The following is a 19,951-nucleotide window of genomic DNA, read 5'->3' on the forward strand; positions in this document are numbered from 1 at the left end:
GAAAACATTCAAATAAAGACAACCAGATGAATAAAGGATGAGTAAGCTTTGTGAAAGGACAGATTAAAGCCAAAAGATTGCTCTGAACAGAAGTAGAACAAAAATTTACATTATCATAGGCAGAAAGGAACAGATTGTTCCTCTTCTCTTCTAAAACAAAAGCTTTAGAGCCATAAAAGGAAAAAAGGTAAGAGGAGGTTCGCAAAATAGGAAGTTAATTTCTGAAATTCCTTGACCAAAAATTTTATGGACATGATACTTTTACACACTGAACCTGGCTGAAAAAGATCACAGAAGAAAAGTATTTCCAAGGATATTATAAACTACCCCCATGACCATTAAAGACTTTTATCTCAAAATATTTCAGAAGTGAAAATTTTGGGAGGCTGAGGAAATAGCATTTTATGATCATCCCGGTTTTGTTCTCCTCTCAAGACTTTTTCCCTGTTGACTAACATGGGAATGAAGAAAGTAGTGTATCTGCCTTTGGTCTGACCTAATATGGTTTAACTGTTTTTCTCAGAACCCTAAATCTATACCAGAAAGCGAACACCTTAAAAACAGCAACACTTAAAAGGGCTACATGATTTGTGTTCCAGAAACAATGCACACCATAAAATTTCTCCAATTTGAAAAATCATTTCAAATGGATAAATGGTTTACAAGAGAACACTATGAAAATTGTACTAAAAACTATATATATATATGTAGGTAAATATATAGACAAAAATTTATAACAAATTATGTATTTCCTCAGAAATGTTTATTAGAAAAGCGAGATTTCATGTCTTTTATTTAGATAGTCTGCTTTCTTTTTTTAAACAGTTGGATACAAAAGGCAAGCCAAGGCAGAATCTTTGAAAAATTTTAATATTCCATTTAAAAGGGAGGTTCAGTATCTATATATTTCTTGGTACTGTGCTAAATGCATCAAGATGTACAAAATCTCAGAGTTTAGGCACGAATAATCTCAATAAAGTAATGATGCAGAATATATTAAAAAGAGAAGCATGTTTAAAGGAATTGGGGGGTCTTAATTATCATGGGATCTTTTCATAAGATAAAGCTGCTTCATGACTAAGTTAATATTAAAAAAATATTTCAGTACGTATCAAGGGAATAGATTTACAGAAAGTAATCAAATTATACAGAAGAGAGGATTATTAACAGCCTTAAAAAGAAATTAATAAAATCCTGAGTTTCTGTCATGCTGAGAAAACACAAGGATGAGAGTAACCTGCAGAAGACACTGCTATACGTTTACATTTGAAAATACTTCACACTAATCTTGGTTTTCAGAAAAGCCTACAAGAAATAAGGATCATAGTTTGGTTAAGGAAATGAAATTAAAGAAAAGAAAACCAAATGTAAAAATTCCCACAATATATCACTGATATCTTATTTGCATCAATTATACTTCCTAAGGGGAAAATATTTCAAATAAGTCTCACAAGAACTGAAAAGTGTAGACACAGCAAAAACACCAACCAATGAAATTCTAAATTTCCCAATTTTAATGCATGATTAACAGTTGCAATCTCACAGGTGACCACACAGGACCATTTTATGTAAAAAGTTGAGGCCCATAATATATAAACATAATACTGTCAGCAGTCAATTCATTCCCCACAACAAATTATTAAAGGTGAACTTGGTAAAAGTAACAAGAATATTTAACTAGGCAATATATTAACAAAACACAGAGAAGTAGTTCATGACCCTGAATAGCTAAAACCTCTGTGAAACACTATACAACAGCTATAAGTGTATTACTAAGTTAATGTACTCTAAAGGTTACAATAATGAAAACTTTAGAAAACAAAACCAAACACTTAAAAAACAAATAAATTTATTAATGAAAATTTTCTGCACAATGATTTAAATCACTGATCACATAACTCTTCTCAGTGGTTTCATCAAAACATTTTGCTGTTTTTCCTAGGGTAGTGAATGTGGAAACACTTTTGGGAAAATGAACCAGCACCTTCCCAGGGAGGACTCATCATAGATTTGGGGCATTTTATTAACTGGCACAGAGAATTACATACTTTGAAAATAAGGACAAGTTTTTGAGGAGACTAAGGAGAAGGATTTTGTGCAAAGACCAGTACAACCAGCATGGGAAAGAGTTTGTGGCCTAAAAATACTACGCTTAGAAAATGGACCTTAAAGATGGAGACACAGCCATGCATGGACCTAAGTGAGCACAGACATAACACAGAATAGCATTTCCAAAGGATGAAAGATTTGTAGAGACTTACATGACTTGCAAACTTTCTGCTGTTAAATTATTCCACATGATCTCATTAGCTTGAAGGTTTTCATTTTCTTCTAGTAAAGATGTATCAAACTCTATTTCTTGTTCAACAACTTCTGATGACCTAATTTAGTAAATAATTGTTATTTCAAAACCAACATGTATCTTTCAGTAGATTATAGAGCAAATCATTAGATTTTGAAGTATTTCTTTAACTAGATTATAGTTAAAATTATATATGAAATATATAAGGACAAGATAGCAATTGGATCCATGTTCTTTTTCCTGTAAAAAAACCTGTAATTCCAAAATCTCATGAGATAAAACATACTACAGTTCTTGGAATGAAGTTCACAGCAAAATCAAGGTTCTCAAAGACTACCAATGTGAACAGCTGCCTGTTATCTGCTTCCATCACAAACCTGCATGTGACAGCCACCAATTCACACGTAATAATAACAAAAAGATAATGAAAGAAGTCTTAGAGCTATTTTTTCATACAGTAAATAGTAATAGTTCAATAAATGGAAAATTCATTTTTAATACACGCAGAGCATGCGTTTTCTGCATGCTCTGAAGTCTCAACGTGCAATAACTAGAGTCAAATGTATCAAGAGTTGACTTTAAACTAGAACAAGTTTAGCCCAGAATGCAAATTGCATCCAAATAAACAGCAAACTGGCTCACACTGAGTCTAGAGTGTAATGTGTAGTTTGCTGTCAGTATCAAAGTCCTGGCTATTCTCATGTAATTGGAAATTTGTTTTTCTAGAACCAGCCAAACAGACTGTTCAGCCAGCTTTCTGCATGTGGAAAGTAAAACAACTTTCAAATTAGGATGAAGTTTTACAAGAAACAAGGTAAAAGTAACCAAACAGAAGCAAATTCCTCTGAGCACTTAAGCAGCTGCAGTTTAATGCAGGCTTTTCTCAAGAAGAAACATGAGATGAAAATGCTTACCTGTGAGTATCTATGAAGTCATTATATTCAGAGTTAGGGTCTATCTGCTCCACTGAGGTCTGGATCTCTTTATGGACATTCACAATCTCTTCTGTTACAAGACTGGTGATCTCGCTATACTCATCCAAGATCCCTTTTCTAGAAAGGAAAAAAGAGTCTAGTGTATAATATGGCACTGAAGGCATAGATGGCATTGAAGATGCTTTAAATTTTCAATTTGCTACTTCAACAAAGTCTTGTTCCAGCTGGCTAAAAAGGGAAAAGTATGACGATATATTATTCAAAGAAACAATGCATCACCTGAGGACTTTCCTCTACAGGCTTAGGCTGGCTAGAGTCTCTTAAGACCATGCTCCTTCTGTTGATTTTAGTGCTCCAACACACAGCGTAGCTAAACTAAAAACTGGAGTGATTACAAGGAAAGGGAATGTATAGAGTTCAGTGATGATGCTCTTCTTCACACAGGACTTGCCACGCTTGTTATACCTAAACTGAAAGTGAGAAATGACCACTCATGTTAAAATTTCAAAGGTTTTTTAACCTTCAACAAACAGAACAAAGGACTGAATCAGGAAAAAGGGAAGTGCTGGGAGCATCACCAACTGCCAGAGGCTCATCCTCAAAATGCCTGCTCCACCTTTTATACCTCTGGAGGACACATCAGCCAACCCTGGCCCCTCCCAAAGTCTGTCTGTCAACTCTTCTTCACCACCTATGGGTGGAGATTGCTTTCTTGTAACCTGACTGGAGGTCAGGTGTTGCCATGTCATGTCCCCTTAGCAACAAGCTTTTCTCTCTCCCACAGGCACCACACAAGGGGCACAGTACACACCCTTCCTCCACATGACCCTGACCAAGGCTGTCCAATGGCAACAATACAGAGAGGAAAAGGGGACTATGGGGAGAACAGAGGGTCTCCAAACAATACAATAACATAACCATACATCAACAAAACTTCTCTTAACATACACACATTACAAAACTTTTAATTGTGAGAGCCAATCATCACATTACCCATTCATAACACTGAAGATTTTCATGTTTCATGACAAAATATATTCTGGCATAAGGCAAAATGATTTACAGTAATGTGTGCATTTCCTTTCAACACTGGTTTTCCATCTTGTTCTAGTTTTTTTGTATATATTATGTCATCCAGACAAAAATAGGCATAAATCACAAGTAAGCATATATTTACAAGAGGAGAGAAAATTAACCAAGAATTTGTTGTGAGAAAGTACAAGCCATCCAACCTTGTCTTTACCTGCTTCCAAGAGTGGGAAAAACCAAATGGAAAATGAATGGCAGAGGAAGAGGTGGTACTGTGACGCTACTCTTAATAGCATCCAGTGACACATACTCAGAACACCCTTCTATTCTCCTTAACTTTTAGTTTTCCTTCATAATGTACCTTCATAATTATTTCCTATTTCATTTTTATCTCTGATAAATTTGCTAGTTTGCCAGGATCTGAAGCATCATGGCCACTCAAAAAACACTGACGAATTTTGGCTAGCCAAATATGCAGAGGAAAAAGTGTTAATGCATTTTTCCTGGATAAGATCTCAAGTTATATTTCCTCTGTAAAAAGAATGGTGTAATAGTATTTCCTCAGGGCAATACTTCTAAGCAGAAAACAGACCGGAGAAGGCATAAAATCTTGTTTTTTCTGAGAATATTATGTGTGAAAAAGTTCCAGAAAATACTTCATGGAGTGTGATGAAAAAATAGGTAAACATCAACTGCAGCAATGCCATATCTTAGAGAATCTATATCAATTACAATGACAAAAAAGAGAAAAAAACCATCAGAAATATTAATCTATACTTCTTTAGGTCTAAAAAAACTAATTCACCTGCAAAATTAGGGTTATTTAGGAAGTTTTGTTTCACAGAGGTTGTCATACTAAGCTCTACACCAAAAATTAGCATCTCTATATGTGCACCAGAGTTATTATAATAGAATAATTTTCCAATACATTCAGAACTCACAAAAAGTCTATGTAGTGACAAAACTATTTTTTACAGGTTTTTACTTCAGGAAGAGAAAAGATAAGTTTCAATAAGCTCTTGTTCCATCATAAATTTCCTCAGTTAATTATTATAGCTCGTGATTCTAAAACAATCACCTGAATTAGAGCACACACATTTAACTGTAGCCTTTTGCTGTGATCTTACATACTAAATTAAAAGGACCTTACAGGGAGTACTACAAAGCTTTACTTCAATACCAGTACCTGAACCAAAAAAATTAAAATGTTACTGCACAGAGAAGCTAATGATGCCTGCACCATATAAAGTGTGGAATCCCCAACTATCCCTCAGTTCTTGTGCAGTGAAATCACGGTGAATTCTGACACCAGAATAGGCAACAAAATGAACTAAAAAAGAGTGTTTCACATCTAAATTAAGAACAAAAAAAAAAAAAAAAAAAAAAAAAAAGGTAACCACACCTTTTTTTAAGCTAAGGCAGCATGGTAGTTACAAACCATAAAGGAGGGCTGAAAGTCCTCAATATCTGTTCTCAGATATCATCACTTTGCATGTACTCTGTAATGATGTAAGAATGATCTTTTAGAAAAGAGGTCATAGTATTTTTAGAGGGAAGACTTCTTACAGTGGTCAAGTTTACTGTTAATCCTCCCATCCATACCATTGACTATGCATCTGATTGTGGCTCCTCCAGAATCACCTTCAAGACAGTTCGGCAGTTTAAACCAAGTTTGTTGCTGGTAGAATTTCATATTAATGACTACCAGAGAGGCAACAAACTTGCTATAGTCTATAAACAGAAAGAAAAATCATAAGCTCAAATATAAACACCGCAGTCAATCTGTAAGAATTTATAAGAAGATGGTGTCTTGTTGGTAGGCTTAAGTGAGCGCTCACAACTACCATTTGCATCATTTGGATAACTATTTTCAACTGTTATCCCCTGATATAAAAGTAATTAATCACAGTTTCTTATTTTCAACTGTTCTTATAAATTAATTAGAATACTACACATAGAAATTTTACAAGTTAGAAATATTTAAGAATGCATCTTACAGGGCTTTAATCATTTCTTCTTGCATCTTCTGTAGTGAATCAAGTAACAGAGGAAGTGTAGTATCATAATATTGGTGCTGATGTAATTGTGCTCCTTTCAGTGCCAACACATACTGGTTATGCAGCATATGAAGTTTCATAGTGGCTTTTTCACACCGATCTTTGGCTTTCTCTGTCTCCTTTCCTGAGAGAAAACAAAACAAAAATGCACATGGTGATTTAAAAAGTATATAGGCCTACAGATGACACACCTGGTAAATTTATGTCAGGTTTGCCCCTTTTTCTACAGTAATTTAAGGTACTTCTCTGAGGAAGGTAAAATCCAACCACCTACAGATAATTAGTATGATCACATGTCTAGGTTTTCTAATTAATAAACTTTGCAAGAAAAAGGTCATTTCTTTGAGCAGAAACGTAAGAATTCCTTATCTAAAAGTATATAAAAAACCCCAAGTATAAAAATAATATAATATCAACAAGAAAGAAATGGCAGATGCATTGCTATCTCAAAGCTTTTCTTTTATTTGCAAATCATATTTTTAGAAGAGAAAGAGATGTCCTCCTATACTACATGCACTAAAAATATAATAATTTTTTGTATTCAAGCATTCCTATTGCTACCTATAATCCTAATAAAGCAATGACACAGTCAGTCTGCATATGAGCACCTGAACCCTCACACTGTTGCTCCTGCTCAAAATGAGCAGCTTCTCTCCTACACCTTACCATTTCCCTGTCACACTGATATCCTGATGAGGATTGGCTCTACAGCCTCAGCTTTGCCTCACTGAGACTGGAATTCCTCAAGTTCAAGCTGACAGGACCAGCTGAGCGTTGAACTGCAGAGCTACAAGGTACTTCCTGAGGTCACCTATTCCATTCTATTCCATTCTTTTCACCGTAGCTGCACAGCTATGTGAGGTACATTATCAACACTTTTTCCACCAGAAATCCAAAATGCAGCCCCGCAACAGCTACTGCAAAGAAAATCAACTCTATTTCAGCCATAACCAGAACACACATGTAAGCTTTTAATGACATCCTTGCTGTCTTCTTGATATTTACTGAGTATCTCATTACTTTTTCAGGAACCTAGACCATTTTAAATTAATCTCATTCAAGGGCAGAGTCACAAGTACCTGCACAGATAAACATATGCTACCTAAAGCAATCTCATTCAGACCACTGCATTTCTTATAAACTTAAAATAATTTTGTAAGTAAAAACATGTCTACTACCCATCACAAAGCAGTTGAGAAAAAAGAAAATGTAAGCATTCATAGCTAAGTGGCAAAACAGCTGCTTGAAAGCAGACCTTGAAGAGCTGTGTCATATAAGGAATACACAAGGGACTGTGAACTCAAATAAATCAAAACAGAGCAACATTAAAGGCACACCAAAAATAAGTTGAGGGAAAACCAGTAACAAATCCTCTTTCATTTACATTGGAGTCAGCAACCTTGTCAGAAAAAGTAAACAACAGTCACCATATAAAAGGAGCTGGTACAAGAAAAGATTTTTTTTTTTTTCCTTCTGTGATCACTACCTCAGACCTTCAGAGATTTCCAGGATGAAATATTACTTTGTGAAAGAGTTAATGAATCTCTTTTTCTAAGCTGTCAGAAAAAGTTTGTTGAGAATAAATGAAATGAGAACAAATTATAAGGACTGGATGGTGCTTAGCTTTGAAACTTCAAAGGTACTTGAGAAAGTTTTAACTAAAATATTATTATTAGTTTATACAGGAGGAAGTAGGCACTCATTGGAGAGTCCCAGGAATATCAGGTGGACTCTGATAGATGAGGTGATGAAGACAATGATGATGATGAAGGTGATGTCTGAAAGTAGCAAACAGGGAAACCAAATATGAAGAACTGGAAAAAAATCTGTCATAGTTTGACACTGGCCAGGAACTCATGAAAGCTGCTTACCCACCCTCTCCTGCCACAGCTGGGCAAAGAGAAAATAATTTAATGAAGGGTTCATGAGTTAAGGAAGGGGAGAAAACACTCCAAGGGCAAAACAGGTTCAACTTAAAGGTACAAGGTGAATTTATTACTAACAAAATCAGGGGAGGATAACGAGAAGTCAAGTAAGTCCTTAAAACACCTTTTTCCCTCCAACCCCTCCCTCCTTCCCACCAACAGTGCAGGGAGACAGGACGTGGGGGTTTTTTGGTCATTTCATAACTGGTCATTTCTTCCACTGCTCCAGGAGAGGAATCCTTTCCCTGTGAGGCCCTGGGGTCCCTCCCATACAAGACAGCTCTCCATGAACTTTTCCAGTGTGGGTCCACTCTCACAAACAACAGCCATACTGCACCTGCTGCAGCATGAACTTCCACCATGGGCAGACAGTCCTCCCAAAACTGCTGTGGCATGGGTCACTCCAGGGAGTGCTGTCCTCCAAGGACAGGCTGCTCCAGCCTGGAAGCTGGGCCCCTTCTCTCCACTGGGTCTCCCACTGGATCACAGCCTCCTCCAGGCATCCACCCACTCCAGCATGGGCACCTCCCCCATGGGCTGCAGGTGGATCTCTGCATTCCCTGTGCACCCATGGGCTGCAGGGATACAGCTGCTTCACCATGGTCTTCACCACAGCCTGCAGAGGAATCTCAGCTCTGGTGCCTGGAGCACTTCCTCCCCCTCCTTCTCCACTGACCTTGGTATCTCCATACTGTTTTCCCTCCTCCTCTTCTCTGGGTAGAAAAAACCTGTGTCCCCTTTGGTTTGATTTTCCTCTTAAATATGTCATCACAGAGGTTTTACCAGCTTCTCTCATTGCTCCAGCCTCGGCCAGCAGCATGTCCGTCTTCAGATTGAATTTATCAGGGATTGGCTCTGCCAGACATGGTGGAAGCTTCTGACAGCTTCTCACAGAAGCCACCTCTGTACCCCCCCACTACCAAAAACCAGGCTATGCAAAATCAACACAAAAACCTTGAGAGGTACTGATTAAAACAACAGCAAATTATAGAGTGAATATTTAGAGAGGTGCACATAGGAAAAGAACTATTCCAGTTTAGTAATCCAAATGCACACTGAAATGGGATCAGTACAGCAAGATTGATGGAAATATAAACTCAGTGTTCAGCAAAGGAGTAGACTGGGCTGTTATGCTACTGATCAAATTCACTTAAAAGTATGCAATCTGTTGACCTCAAGGAGAATATATCTGACAGGCAAAAAGGGTCTTACCATCAGAAAGGTAGGAAACAAGACAAACACAGAAATAATTACTACAGTGAAGGGTCCTGAAGCATCAGGAGTCTGAGGAATAACATGTAAGAACACACACAGTTAACAGATCTGCACAACCTATTTAAATGTAAAACTGTACAGTTTATGGCATTATATGGAAAGAGTAAAAATAAAAGACCTTCTTCAATGAGCATGCAGCTAACCTATGTATTCTTTTGGTAAAAGTTATCATAAGCAAAAAAAAAAAAAAAAAAAACTTACATGGTTTAACAGTGAAGGGACAAGTGTATGCAAAAAAAAAAAAATAAAGGGAAAAAAAAATCCTGAAGAGCTACTAAGAACTAGGACAGCACTGCTGACTCGAAACTCCCCAGGTAACAAATTACCATGAAGCCAAAGCACGTTTGTACTCTTCTATTGCTCTCTAGACACTTGCTACTTCCACTGTCAGCTACATTTCAAACACAGATTAATAAAAATCACTTTAAAAGGATAGTATGTCTTTCATTTAATTGAAAACAATCCAACTGATGACCTAATTTTGTACATGGAAGGTACAGATTTCTTACATTACAATTATCTGAGTTACTCTGTAACTCAAAGACAAAGCACATCTCCAGAGCTGTCACCAGAGAATTTTTCATGTAGGTATGAATGAAACAATCCACTTTAAAAATTTCTCTAGAACTGTTTTGGAGAGATAACATTCACAAGGCTATCTTAAACTTTAGCAAGACATAGCAGGTTTTGTTTTTGGCAAACCATCTAAACTCACGTTTCATGAGGAAACCGAATTTTTTTATTTCCCTCCCAAAAAAAGCCCACAGTTTTAATTTCTAAATGAAATGTAGACAATTCATAAGGGGAAAAAGAATTCAACACATCAGAATAACATCCCAGAAGTTAAATACACCCAAATTTGCATGTCTGACATCAGTGCAACAACATAACATGACGGTAAAATCCAGCCTTAGTAACTTAATTTCTCCTGTATATACATTATTCATGACCAGAAAACCTCAACTAAATTCAGATTATCACACAGAAGTATCATACATACTTTTTTCTAAATACAGTAGGCTACAGAGTCAATCTGGTCATCTCCAGAGTAAAAACACCCTAAGGTCTTTTTAGAGAAGGAAAGGTAAGTGGAGCACAGGGAAATACTGGAAGGTGACTGAAGAGATTTTGGAAGGGAAGGGAACAGGTCATGTACAGTTACAGGAGGAAGACTGGATGAAAAAGGAGAGGACAAAGCTGTTGGAAGCCGAGGCTGAAACATTCTGCTTGCCAGTCCATAGTGAGACATGCTGTTCAGGGAAGCCGGAAGAGTCAGTCAAGGTGGTAGCAGAGGCAAAAATGCTGCATTACTTCTTGGATTATTCTGTGCTTGGCTATTCCTACTCAAGCACGTCCTAGATCAAATAATCTAAAATTATCTCCATATGTATAGTTTAAGAGCTATGAGTTGTCTATGCATGTGTTTAAAATAACTTCCTTACCAGTTTTCAGCTTATGAAATATTAGCACATCTGAAATCATCCTATGTGCCATCAAGTATGGGCTTGTGACCTGTGAACTACAACAAACCACCTCTGACAGCTAAACTAAACCAAAAATTTACACTAAAATTATCAGATCCCCGTAACTAGCAATTTAGTAATACTATATCTCTTTCAGAAACCTCATTAGCATCTAAACTATCTGATTTTCCCATCTGTTTTAAGGACTAAATACCTTTGCTACACATTATTCCTCAGCAGAACACCTCAACTAATTGTAACATAAATCAAATTATCATATTCACTCAACTTTAAAATAGAGCCTTGGATCTATATCTCATTCAGGCAACACAGTTACAGTATTATTTTCATATTTTAATTTATTTTTTAAAGTAGCAAAATGCAGTGAAGCAGCATACACAGTTGTTCTACATGTCAATTAGCACAAAGGAAAACATCCAATTTTCTTTATCTCTACAATGAATTTCATAAATAGATATAATTATAATTCTACTGCCATCAGCTGTTGACAAAACTGTTTAATGTTAATAGAAACTGATGGGTTTACAATATGTCACACCATAAACTGTACCGTGAAGCTTGCAAAATTCAATTATGAAAGTTTTATATTTACAAAGAAAAGGCTGCCATTCTTTTTCACTCATTCTGGAGTCTAGTATTTCAATTTCTAATAGAAACTCATTTAAGATTTTACTGCATACAGCACAACACAGCCATCCACGAAAAGAATGTTTTAGTCTATTTTCAGTTAAAAGGCAGATTTGCCAATCCAAAGTTTTTGCAGTCCTAATTACTAGACTCTTGTGGCCTAATAACCACCTAGAATAGAAGAAAAAAGACTGGATTGGACAATAAACTGAGAAAAATTTCAGTTCATAATGTCCACTTAATCTTTTTTTAAATCAGCATTAATTTACAGTGCAAATGCCTCAGGAAGCTGACCTTAAGGAAACAAACACTGCAGACAGAGAAAGTTTTCACACATATTTTGGCTTTAAAATAAATAATTATGCCAGTGAGCTCAGGTTTTTCCCCTCTTTCCCAGGTTTTCCACTCCTTCCAGCTAGACCTTCAGCCAATCTGAAGTGATGACAAAGTATTCATAAAATACGCAACAGAGATCATTATAAAGGCTTAGCTCACAACAGACAAACTAAATTTGTAGATTTGTAACTCCTGGTCTTGAAACATGACCTTTGGCTTCAGCACACAATGAACGCCATCCCATGTAGACACGCCAATGACACAATATTACACAAGGCCAGTTTTTGACAATTAATTTAAATTCTTTCCAAAAGGAGCCAATGATACATCTGATGTCACAATATATGGTTACATCCCTCCAACAGAAACACAGTGAGAAACCTTAAATATGCTAAAACTGTGGAAACAGACAAATTAAGTTAAAAACAGGACAAGGTGATTATCTACACAAACAACAAGAAAGAATAAAGTCTTCATACATAAATAAAACTGTGGCTAACAATCCATAGAAACTGAGGACTAAAACATACGCCAGGAATATAGCCATCTCTTGTAGTTCAGGGACTGCAAAAAGAAAATCCACCCAAATTTCTGGGTATGGGTAAGTACAGGGAAAAGCAGCAGAGGCAATGTCATGAGAAATGTGGGGAGCAACAACATTGCCTGGACAGTACCAAAAGTGACTACAGAGCTCTAGGGGCAGAGATAAAAAGCACAAGGGACCAGGCTGTGTTCTCCTTAATCCTGCTAGTGAAGGGAAAGGGTGCAAGGAGAGCACTGACAATACAGGCTGGTAAGTAGCTGCAGAACCAGGGTTGGCTACACGGGTCTGTATTCTACAGCCAGGGGACCCTTTTGGCAGACCACCATCTGCTTGAAAGATAGGAAGCCCCTTTCTAAGCAGGGAAAAAGTATTTTTGTCAGTAAGATGATGGACCTCATTAGGAGGGCTTTAAACTAGTAATACACAAGATGGAGGGGGTGACCCACAGTCCTGAGGAAGGAGATTGCTAAGGAAAGGGCATGGTAAGATGGGAAGGGATCAACCACAAAGAAAACCAAACAGGAGCTGCAGGTGGGCAAGAAGGTCTCTGTAAAGCACCACTGTAAGAAGCCCCACAAATCCTTTCCAGGACCTTGACATGCTGAGATGACATGCCTGTGTATTCCTGCATGCAGTGTGGGTGATACATGTGGTGAGCTGGGTGTCTGTGGGCAGCTATAGGACCAGGATGTTGTCAGGATCACAGAGGCAGGACTGGAGCTGTGCAATGGATAGTTCAGACTCCTGAGGAAAAGCAGTCCAGGAAGTCAAGGAGAGAGTTACTCTTTACTTTACATGAGAGAGCAGTGGGAGTGCATGGAGCACTGCCTCAGGATGGATAAGGAGCAACCTTAAGGGTTAGGATTAAGGAGGGAACAGGTAAGGTCCCACAGAACACAAAGCAGCTTGGCTCCAGATTTGCTGTAATTTTCTGGATTAAAATCTCACTAAGTATCACAGTATTTGATTTCAGAAAATTTTTAAATGGAAAAAAAGGAGAGAATCAGAGCTTTTGCTATTTTTCTTTTTTTCTTTTTTTGTTTTCAAGGAAGTAACAATCCTCCCCTGAATAAATACAGAAATCTTGAGCAAGTTATAATTTTTAAGACAGAAAAAACTTTCCTTCTTCAGTTTGATTTAGAAACTTTAATTTTTGTAAATACCAGCACTAAACTATAAAGCTGTCAATGCATATAGTGATCTATAAAGCATTTCCCATTGTTTATGACCGCAGTTTTCCAATAATTTTCCAGAACTGCATTCTTTTCTACATTTTTCAGCATTTCCAACTACATACTAATTTCTGAGTATTTTGCTGTCTTTACATTTGTTTATCAATACCAAAACTCCAATACACTTCTTTATTTATTCAACTTCCTTATTTATTTTTACTTTGGAGATACACCTTTTCACAGAGCATTATTTAGTTGCACCTGGAAAAGAACACTCCATTACATTATTTGCTTACATTATGGTACTGAACAAACTGAACACATTCTTTATACTCATGAATGAGATGGTAATGGCTTTCAAATAGCTTTTTTTCTAGAAACATAATTTTTTAATACAATAAAATATTTTTACATTGGAGAATTATAAAACTTGACTCAGCTGCTCCACAGACTGAAACTGGAACAAATACTAGTGGGACATGGTCTTTATCTCAACTGAATTTAAGTATGGACTAAGCAAGTAACCGAAATTACAGCAAGTAATTTAAAAGCCTAGATATGATGGGGGAAAAAAGACTACATTTATACATCAAACCAATGCAACTATGTATATTTATGCTAATTGATTCCCAATACATTCCATTACACAACTTACAGTTAGTTCTTGAGAAAAAAATAATTGCATCCTGCTTTTGGAGGCAACCTTCTAAATTCTCCAGTTCTACTCCCTCATAGTTTGTTCAACTTCCTAGATTTTCATTGTGCAACAGAAAAGACACAGGTTGTAGAACTTGCTCTGTAATTGAATACTCCATATTCCCCACTTAACTGATTTCAGGACCTTCCTGATCCAAATTATCTCCTAAAATTCCATATTGCATACAATAATGCTAGAAACATCTAAATACCATAGGTAATTATGAAAATCACTTCTGCATACAATAGTTCTTATTGATCCAAAAAAAACCACTGGTGACATGACTTTTGAATCATTTGGACTCCCATACTGAGCCAAGCTTCACTTCCCTAAAGCTAGGCTAGGATAGTCCAATTGGAAGGGACCTACAAGAATCACAAAGTTAAAGTGCCTAATCAATTCAGAGCAAAATTTTTCATCAAAAAAATAAAGCATGTATTGGAGGTCATTGTCCAAATGTTTGCTAAACACTGACAGCCCTGGGGCATCACCCCAAGGCTGTCACCCACCTCTCTGGGAAGCTTGTTCCAATGTTCATACACTCTCTCTATGAATAAATGTTTCCTAATGTCAAGTCTGAACATCCCCTGGCATGGCTGTGAGCCCTTCCCATGTGTCCTGTCCCTGGATCCCAGGGAATAGAGAACAGCACCTCCCTCCCTCTCCACTCCCCCTCCCCAGGAAGCTGCACAGAGCAGTGAGGTCACCCTTCAGCCTCCTTTTCTCCAAAATGGACAAACCCAGACCTCCCAGCTGCCCCGCACTGGACAGTCCTTCCAGCCCTTCCACCAGCTCCACTGGCCTCCTCTGGGTGCATCCCAGTGCCTTCACATCCCTCCTAAAGTGTGAGGCCCAGAAGTGCTCTCAGTGCTCCAGGTGAGGCCTCGCCAAGACTAAATACAGACGACTCTTCCCTCTGTTGACTCCCTGGTTGTGCTGTGTTTGATGCAACCCAGATGACACCTGCTGACAGATGTTGAGCGGGCCATTCACCACCACCCCAAGGTCTCCTTCTGCAGGGCTGCCCTACAGCCACTCCACTCCCAATTAGACTTTTAAATATTCATATCTACAAAGCAATTTTTATGAAAACTGCTGCCACTAAACTAGGACAGCTTTGACTGTTAGTTCTGGCTCTGGAAACATGCTCAGAAGTTTAGTGGGTGACCAGCCTTATCATCATTCTGCAAATCAAGAGATGCAAACACAGTGGTCTCAATTAACACAGGTTTTACAGACCAAAGTCACAAAGACAGACAGAAACAAGACAGACAGAAATAAGGATCTTTATCTTCAGTCTCAAAGGTCTTTTCCCTTTTATGTCTTGCAAGATTGTTACATTATTGTGTTTCTTCAACAAGTAAAATCACTTACTCTTTTCTCCACTCAACCAGTTTCTGAGAAGAGGATAGGTTTCTCCCAATTATTACTTGACAAATTAATGATTGAAAATAATAAATAGTTTTATGATTGGGAAAAAAAACCCAAAACTATGTGTGTATATTTAAAGAGTCCACATATACAGAATGCCACATCTAAACTTCTGAGTTCAGATTTAGTTCACCAAAGCTATCAGCGTAACCTTAAGTAAGTAACATAGCATAAAAATGAATGTTCTGTCTTTTGAACTGCTGTCAGATACTGTCAGGGCAAGCTATTAAGTGCCTCTAGTCAATTCTCTGTCCTGTGCCTGCTGGTCTGTGAGGAGAGCACATCCTGGTGCTGCATGTCTGTGTTAAGAGGAAACAGTATATCCAAGCTAGTCTCACACCCCAAATAAAGTCACGACGATCTCTTTGCACTCCCTGGGGTTTCCTGCTCTAGAAGCTTTATTTTACACAGAAGAAACAACCCCACCCCTTCCAAGCAAAATCACCGGTAGTACATATGTGTTGAAACACTAGGAGTAGAGCATTAATTTTTAATCTATGCAGGCTGCTGGCCTCTGTAAGACAGACCAGTTCAGCCAGTGTTACCTGTTTTTTCTTAACATTATGAGAGTTTCAGTCAAAACTAAGCTTAAAAAAAATCTTAGTAGGAGTTTCCCTCATTGCAGCAACAACTCCAGGCAACAAATACCACCAGGAAATGGAGCTGTATAATTAACAATTTTAAAGGCATCTCAGAATTAATGCACCAGCCACCTAGTATTTTCTGGCCACCTGGCTATTACAAAGAATAGTAAGACAATAATTTGATTTAATGAAAGCTTTTTAACAGCTCCCTTATTTATCATAGATGTGAGCTTATGCTGCTGTGAAACTTCAGTATGTACCACAGAAGTCACATCAATTCTGAAGTATTAAATCACCTGAGTTGCAGGGAAAACATTCTTACAGCAAATGCAATGTGGTATAATGTGGTAAGTGTACACTTAATATTTCTAGGCTCCTCTAAATCACAATGTTTTCCAAGAACACAAGCCTAGAGAAATCTAGGGAAATATTCTTTATGCTGCTGTAGCAGCACAAAATGAAATTATGATGTTAAATACTTAGAATCCATGTATTTTTCCTTTAATTACTTATTTCATATCCACTGTCTCACGAAAGAGCACTGCAAAATATTTTCTACATTCAATCAGTAATGAACTATAATAAACACCTGTAATTAATGTATTTACACAAAAACTGTAATTTTTTCTAAAGAGTATGTTGTTTTAAAATTCAGTATGAACCTCCCAAAGCTACACTGCCTCTGTTCCAGCTTGCAATATTTACAGATATATAAGCAAGCCTTTCACACTTCAACATCTAACACCAAAATTAGCTACAAAAACAGATGCTAAATTTTATTGATGCATTTAATTTTTTTAAAAAACCTGTAATGAACTGAGTAAATTATTGTTTCATGTTATCATTATTTCCTTATTTATATAGCAGTAAGTAGTGCTTACTTGGATGAAGGATGAAAATATTTGAAACCCCCACAGACACACTGAACTATACTTAGACATGCACAAACCTGCAGAAACAAAAATAATTGTGCAAACAGCAAATTTAAGTGGAAGCAGTTACTGGTCCAACCAAATGAGATTCAAAATGTAATGAAATATCACACTTGATACTTACAGCTGTCCTACAGTCTCTATTTTGTATTCTTCATACATTATTCATTAAATTATTTCGTAAGATTTGTGACTTCTTTAGTAAACCATGTTTTTTCCATCTGACACAAATTTTGGCTTGATGTGTTCTTCTACAGCAGCACACCAACCTGCCACATTCTAATCAACTCGTCACTCAGCATCACTGATTAGCACAGCCCTGTAAAAGCAGACTCGTATACACTCTGAGACTGTAACTCTGGACTGCTGTTGGAAGATGTTTACTCTGGTTTTTGTGAGTATCACACATACAGAATGTTTCACAGGCCTGTCCATTTCACTATAGAAAAATAATATAACAAGCTCTTGTCTTATATTTTGTTCCAAAGACCCCTGCATGCCCCATGACTCCAATGCCCAGTTCCGCAAAGGAACGTGCTCTGCATTCCCACTACACATACTTTGTGGAGTTTTTTTTAACAAAGCTGTCTAATCCTGAAGAGACTTGGAAGCAATCTGGACATAGAGTCCCAAACACCAAAGCATGCCTCATTAAAGAGGCACTGGACTAGTTCAGCTTGCTGACTTCATCCTCTCTCTGGCTGTTATCTCTTACCATACATTAAAAACATAAGAATGAATGTCTGGGGAAAAAAGGGCAGAAAATTATCATGCAAATGACTAACATCAACCAGACTACCTGACACCTGGAGCCTCCATGCACAAGAAAAACCAACCAGAGTGCATTTGTGATTCCTATGGTAATCACTGGTCCATAAAGGAGCAGCTATGCATGACTTACTGGGGCGAGGGCTAGAACAAACAAAGTAAATCAGTCATTTCTGACTGAGCCGTCAAGCAGACACTGGTGGCCATAACAAGGCACTGCAAGCCAGCCCAAAGTGGAAGTGGCAGCCAAGTCTCACTGGCACTCCCTCTGCAACACAGCTGTCCCACTGCTTCCCTTGGTGCGCAAGCAGAAGCAGTGCTAGCAGAGGGTTCCCCAGAAAAGCTCCTGGGACACAATCTCAGAAGCTTTCACCTTCCTCCAAATCTGTACAGCACAAAGTCTTCCATAATTAGGCTCCTGCATTCCTTCAGAAACAAATTCCCTTTTCCCCACTAAAAAACTATGCAAAAACTCCCACCACATGCTTTACCCATTGCCCAAACACAAACAAAACCTGTAACTAACCAGTATCATTATTCAGTCCTTAACACTTACTAATCTTTCCAATGGTTCTCCTAGTATTTTCACCAAAAGATTAAAACACCTGTAACCCTGGATCAGGGTGTCATTGATTCAAAGTGACTACCCACTTCATGGTGCAAAGTATCACACACTGAAATTCAAGTTTACCTGAGACTACTTCCTGATTCCTGAAAATCGTAATATTGCTTGGAAAGTGATGTTAGGTACAAACTTTGCACTGTGCAAGCTCTACCAGCCTTTACCCTTATCAGTCAATACCCTCTACCATGTGTGTTTAGCCCAGAGCTTAATATAAATTTTAATAACTCAACTAGAAAACTGGGAAGCAATTGTCTTCACAAGCTAAAGAACCAACTGTATATCTTTCACTATTAGCTCTAATAAACCTACTCTCTCACCAGAAAGCAGCTTTGCTATTCTAAAACCAAGCAGAAAAAGTTACTACATTTCAAAATCACTGCTCTTGCAAAACAGAGACATTTGTCAGACTACTTTGTGTGATTTTCATTCTTTTCCTGGGGACCAGCTCGTACAGGTGATGCACGAATTTACACGTAACCCCCAGGGTAAAGCTAAAACTCTATGTCCTAGGGCAGTTTTCCCCTTTGGCTCCAGAGAGGCATGGCCAGTCACTGTCTTACAGATTTGTACAGTCCTTACAGAGGAACAGACTCAGTTCATTTTACATAAATGAACCTGGATGGGCTATTTTAATACATTACTTGCAAGAGCTGGTGTCAAAAGATTTTCATTTTTTTGTTTAACAAAATGGTTTTCAGCTTATTTTCAACACTTGGTTATGACAAAAGATTTTCATTTTTTTGTTGAAAAAAAAGGGTTTTCAGCTTATTTTCAGCACTTGGTTATGTCAAAAGATTTTCATTTTTTGTTTAACAAAATGGTTTTCAGCTTATTTTCAACACTTGGTTATGCCCTCCCACTATTCTGGTAAGCACTGTTTCTTCTCTCATTTTCAATAATTCTTGAAATCCTGAAAAACTGAAACAGTTTGTACATTAACAAAAGGAATATATCCTAATATATATATATATTCCTAATTATCCTAACATAATGTAAATAAGCTTAGCTTACTGAATAAAGAATACCATGGAACAATGAAGCATTGTATTTTTAAGACTTCCCTAACTTTTCACTTCACCAGCAAACCACTTTGACAACTTACAAGCTCACAAATACCACGACTTAGAAAAATGCAGGCAGCCCAGCTGACCTGCAGCTGATAAAGTGTAGTAACTCATCAAATGCACAAGTATTTGTAAACAGGAACAGGGCCTAGGATGCAGCAGGA

General features: G+C 37.4%; 1 protein-coding gene across 1 annotated transcript in view; it reads right to left on the reverse strand.

Moving 5' to 3' along the window:
* The window catches only part of FER (FER tyrosine kinase), a 158,372-nt gene that overhangs the window by 116,514 nt on the left and 21,907 nt on the right, over positions 1–19,951 (reverse strand). The window contains 3 exon segments of the mRNA XM_050987109.1: positions 2,262–2,381; positions 3,217–3,354; positions 6,264–6,447. Coding sequence (XP_050843066.1) covers positions 2,262–2,381; positions 3,217–3,354; positions 6,264–6,447 — 442 coding nt within the window.

Source organism: Serinus canaria, chromosome Z, assembly GCF_022539315.1.
Source record: "Serinus canaria isolate serCan28SL12 chromosome Z, serCan2020, whole genome shotgun sequence".
NCBI lineage: Eukaryota > Metazoa > Chordata > Aves > Passeriformes > Fringillidae > Serinus > Serinus canaria.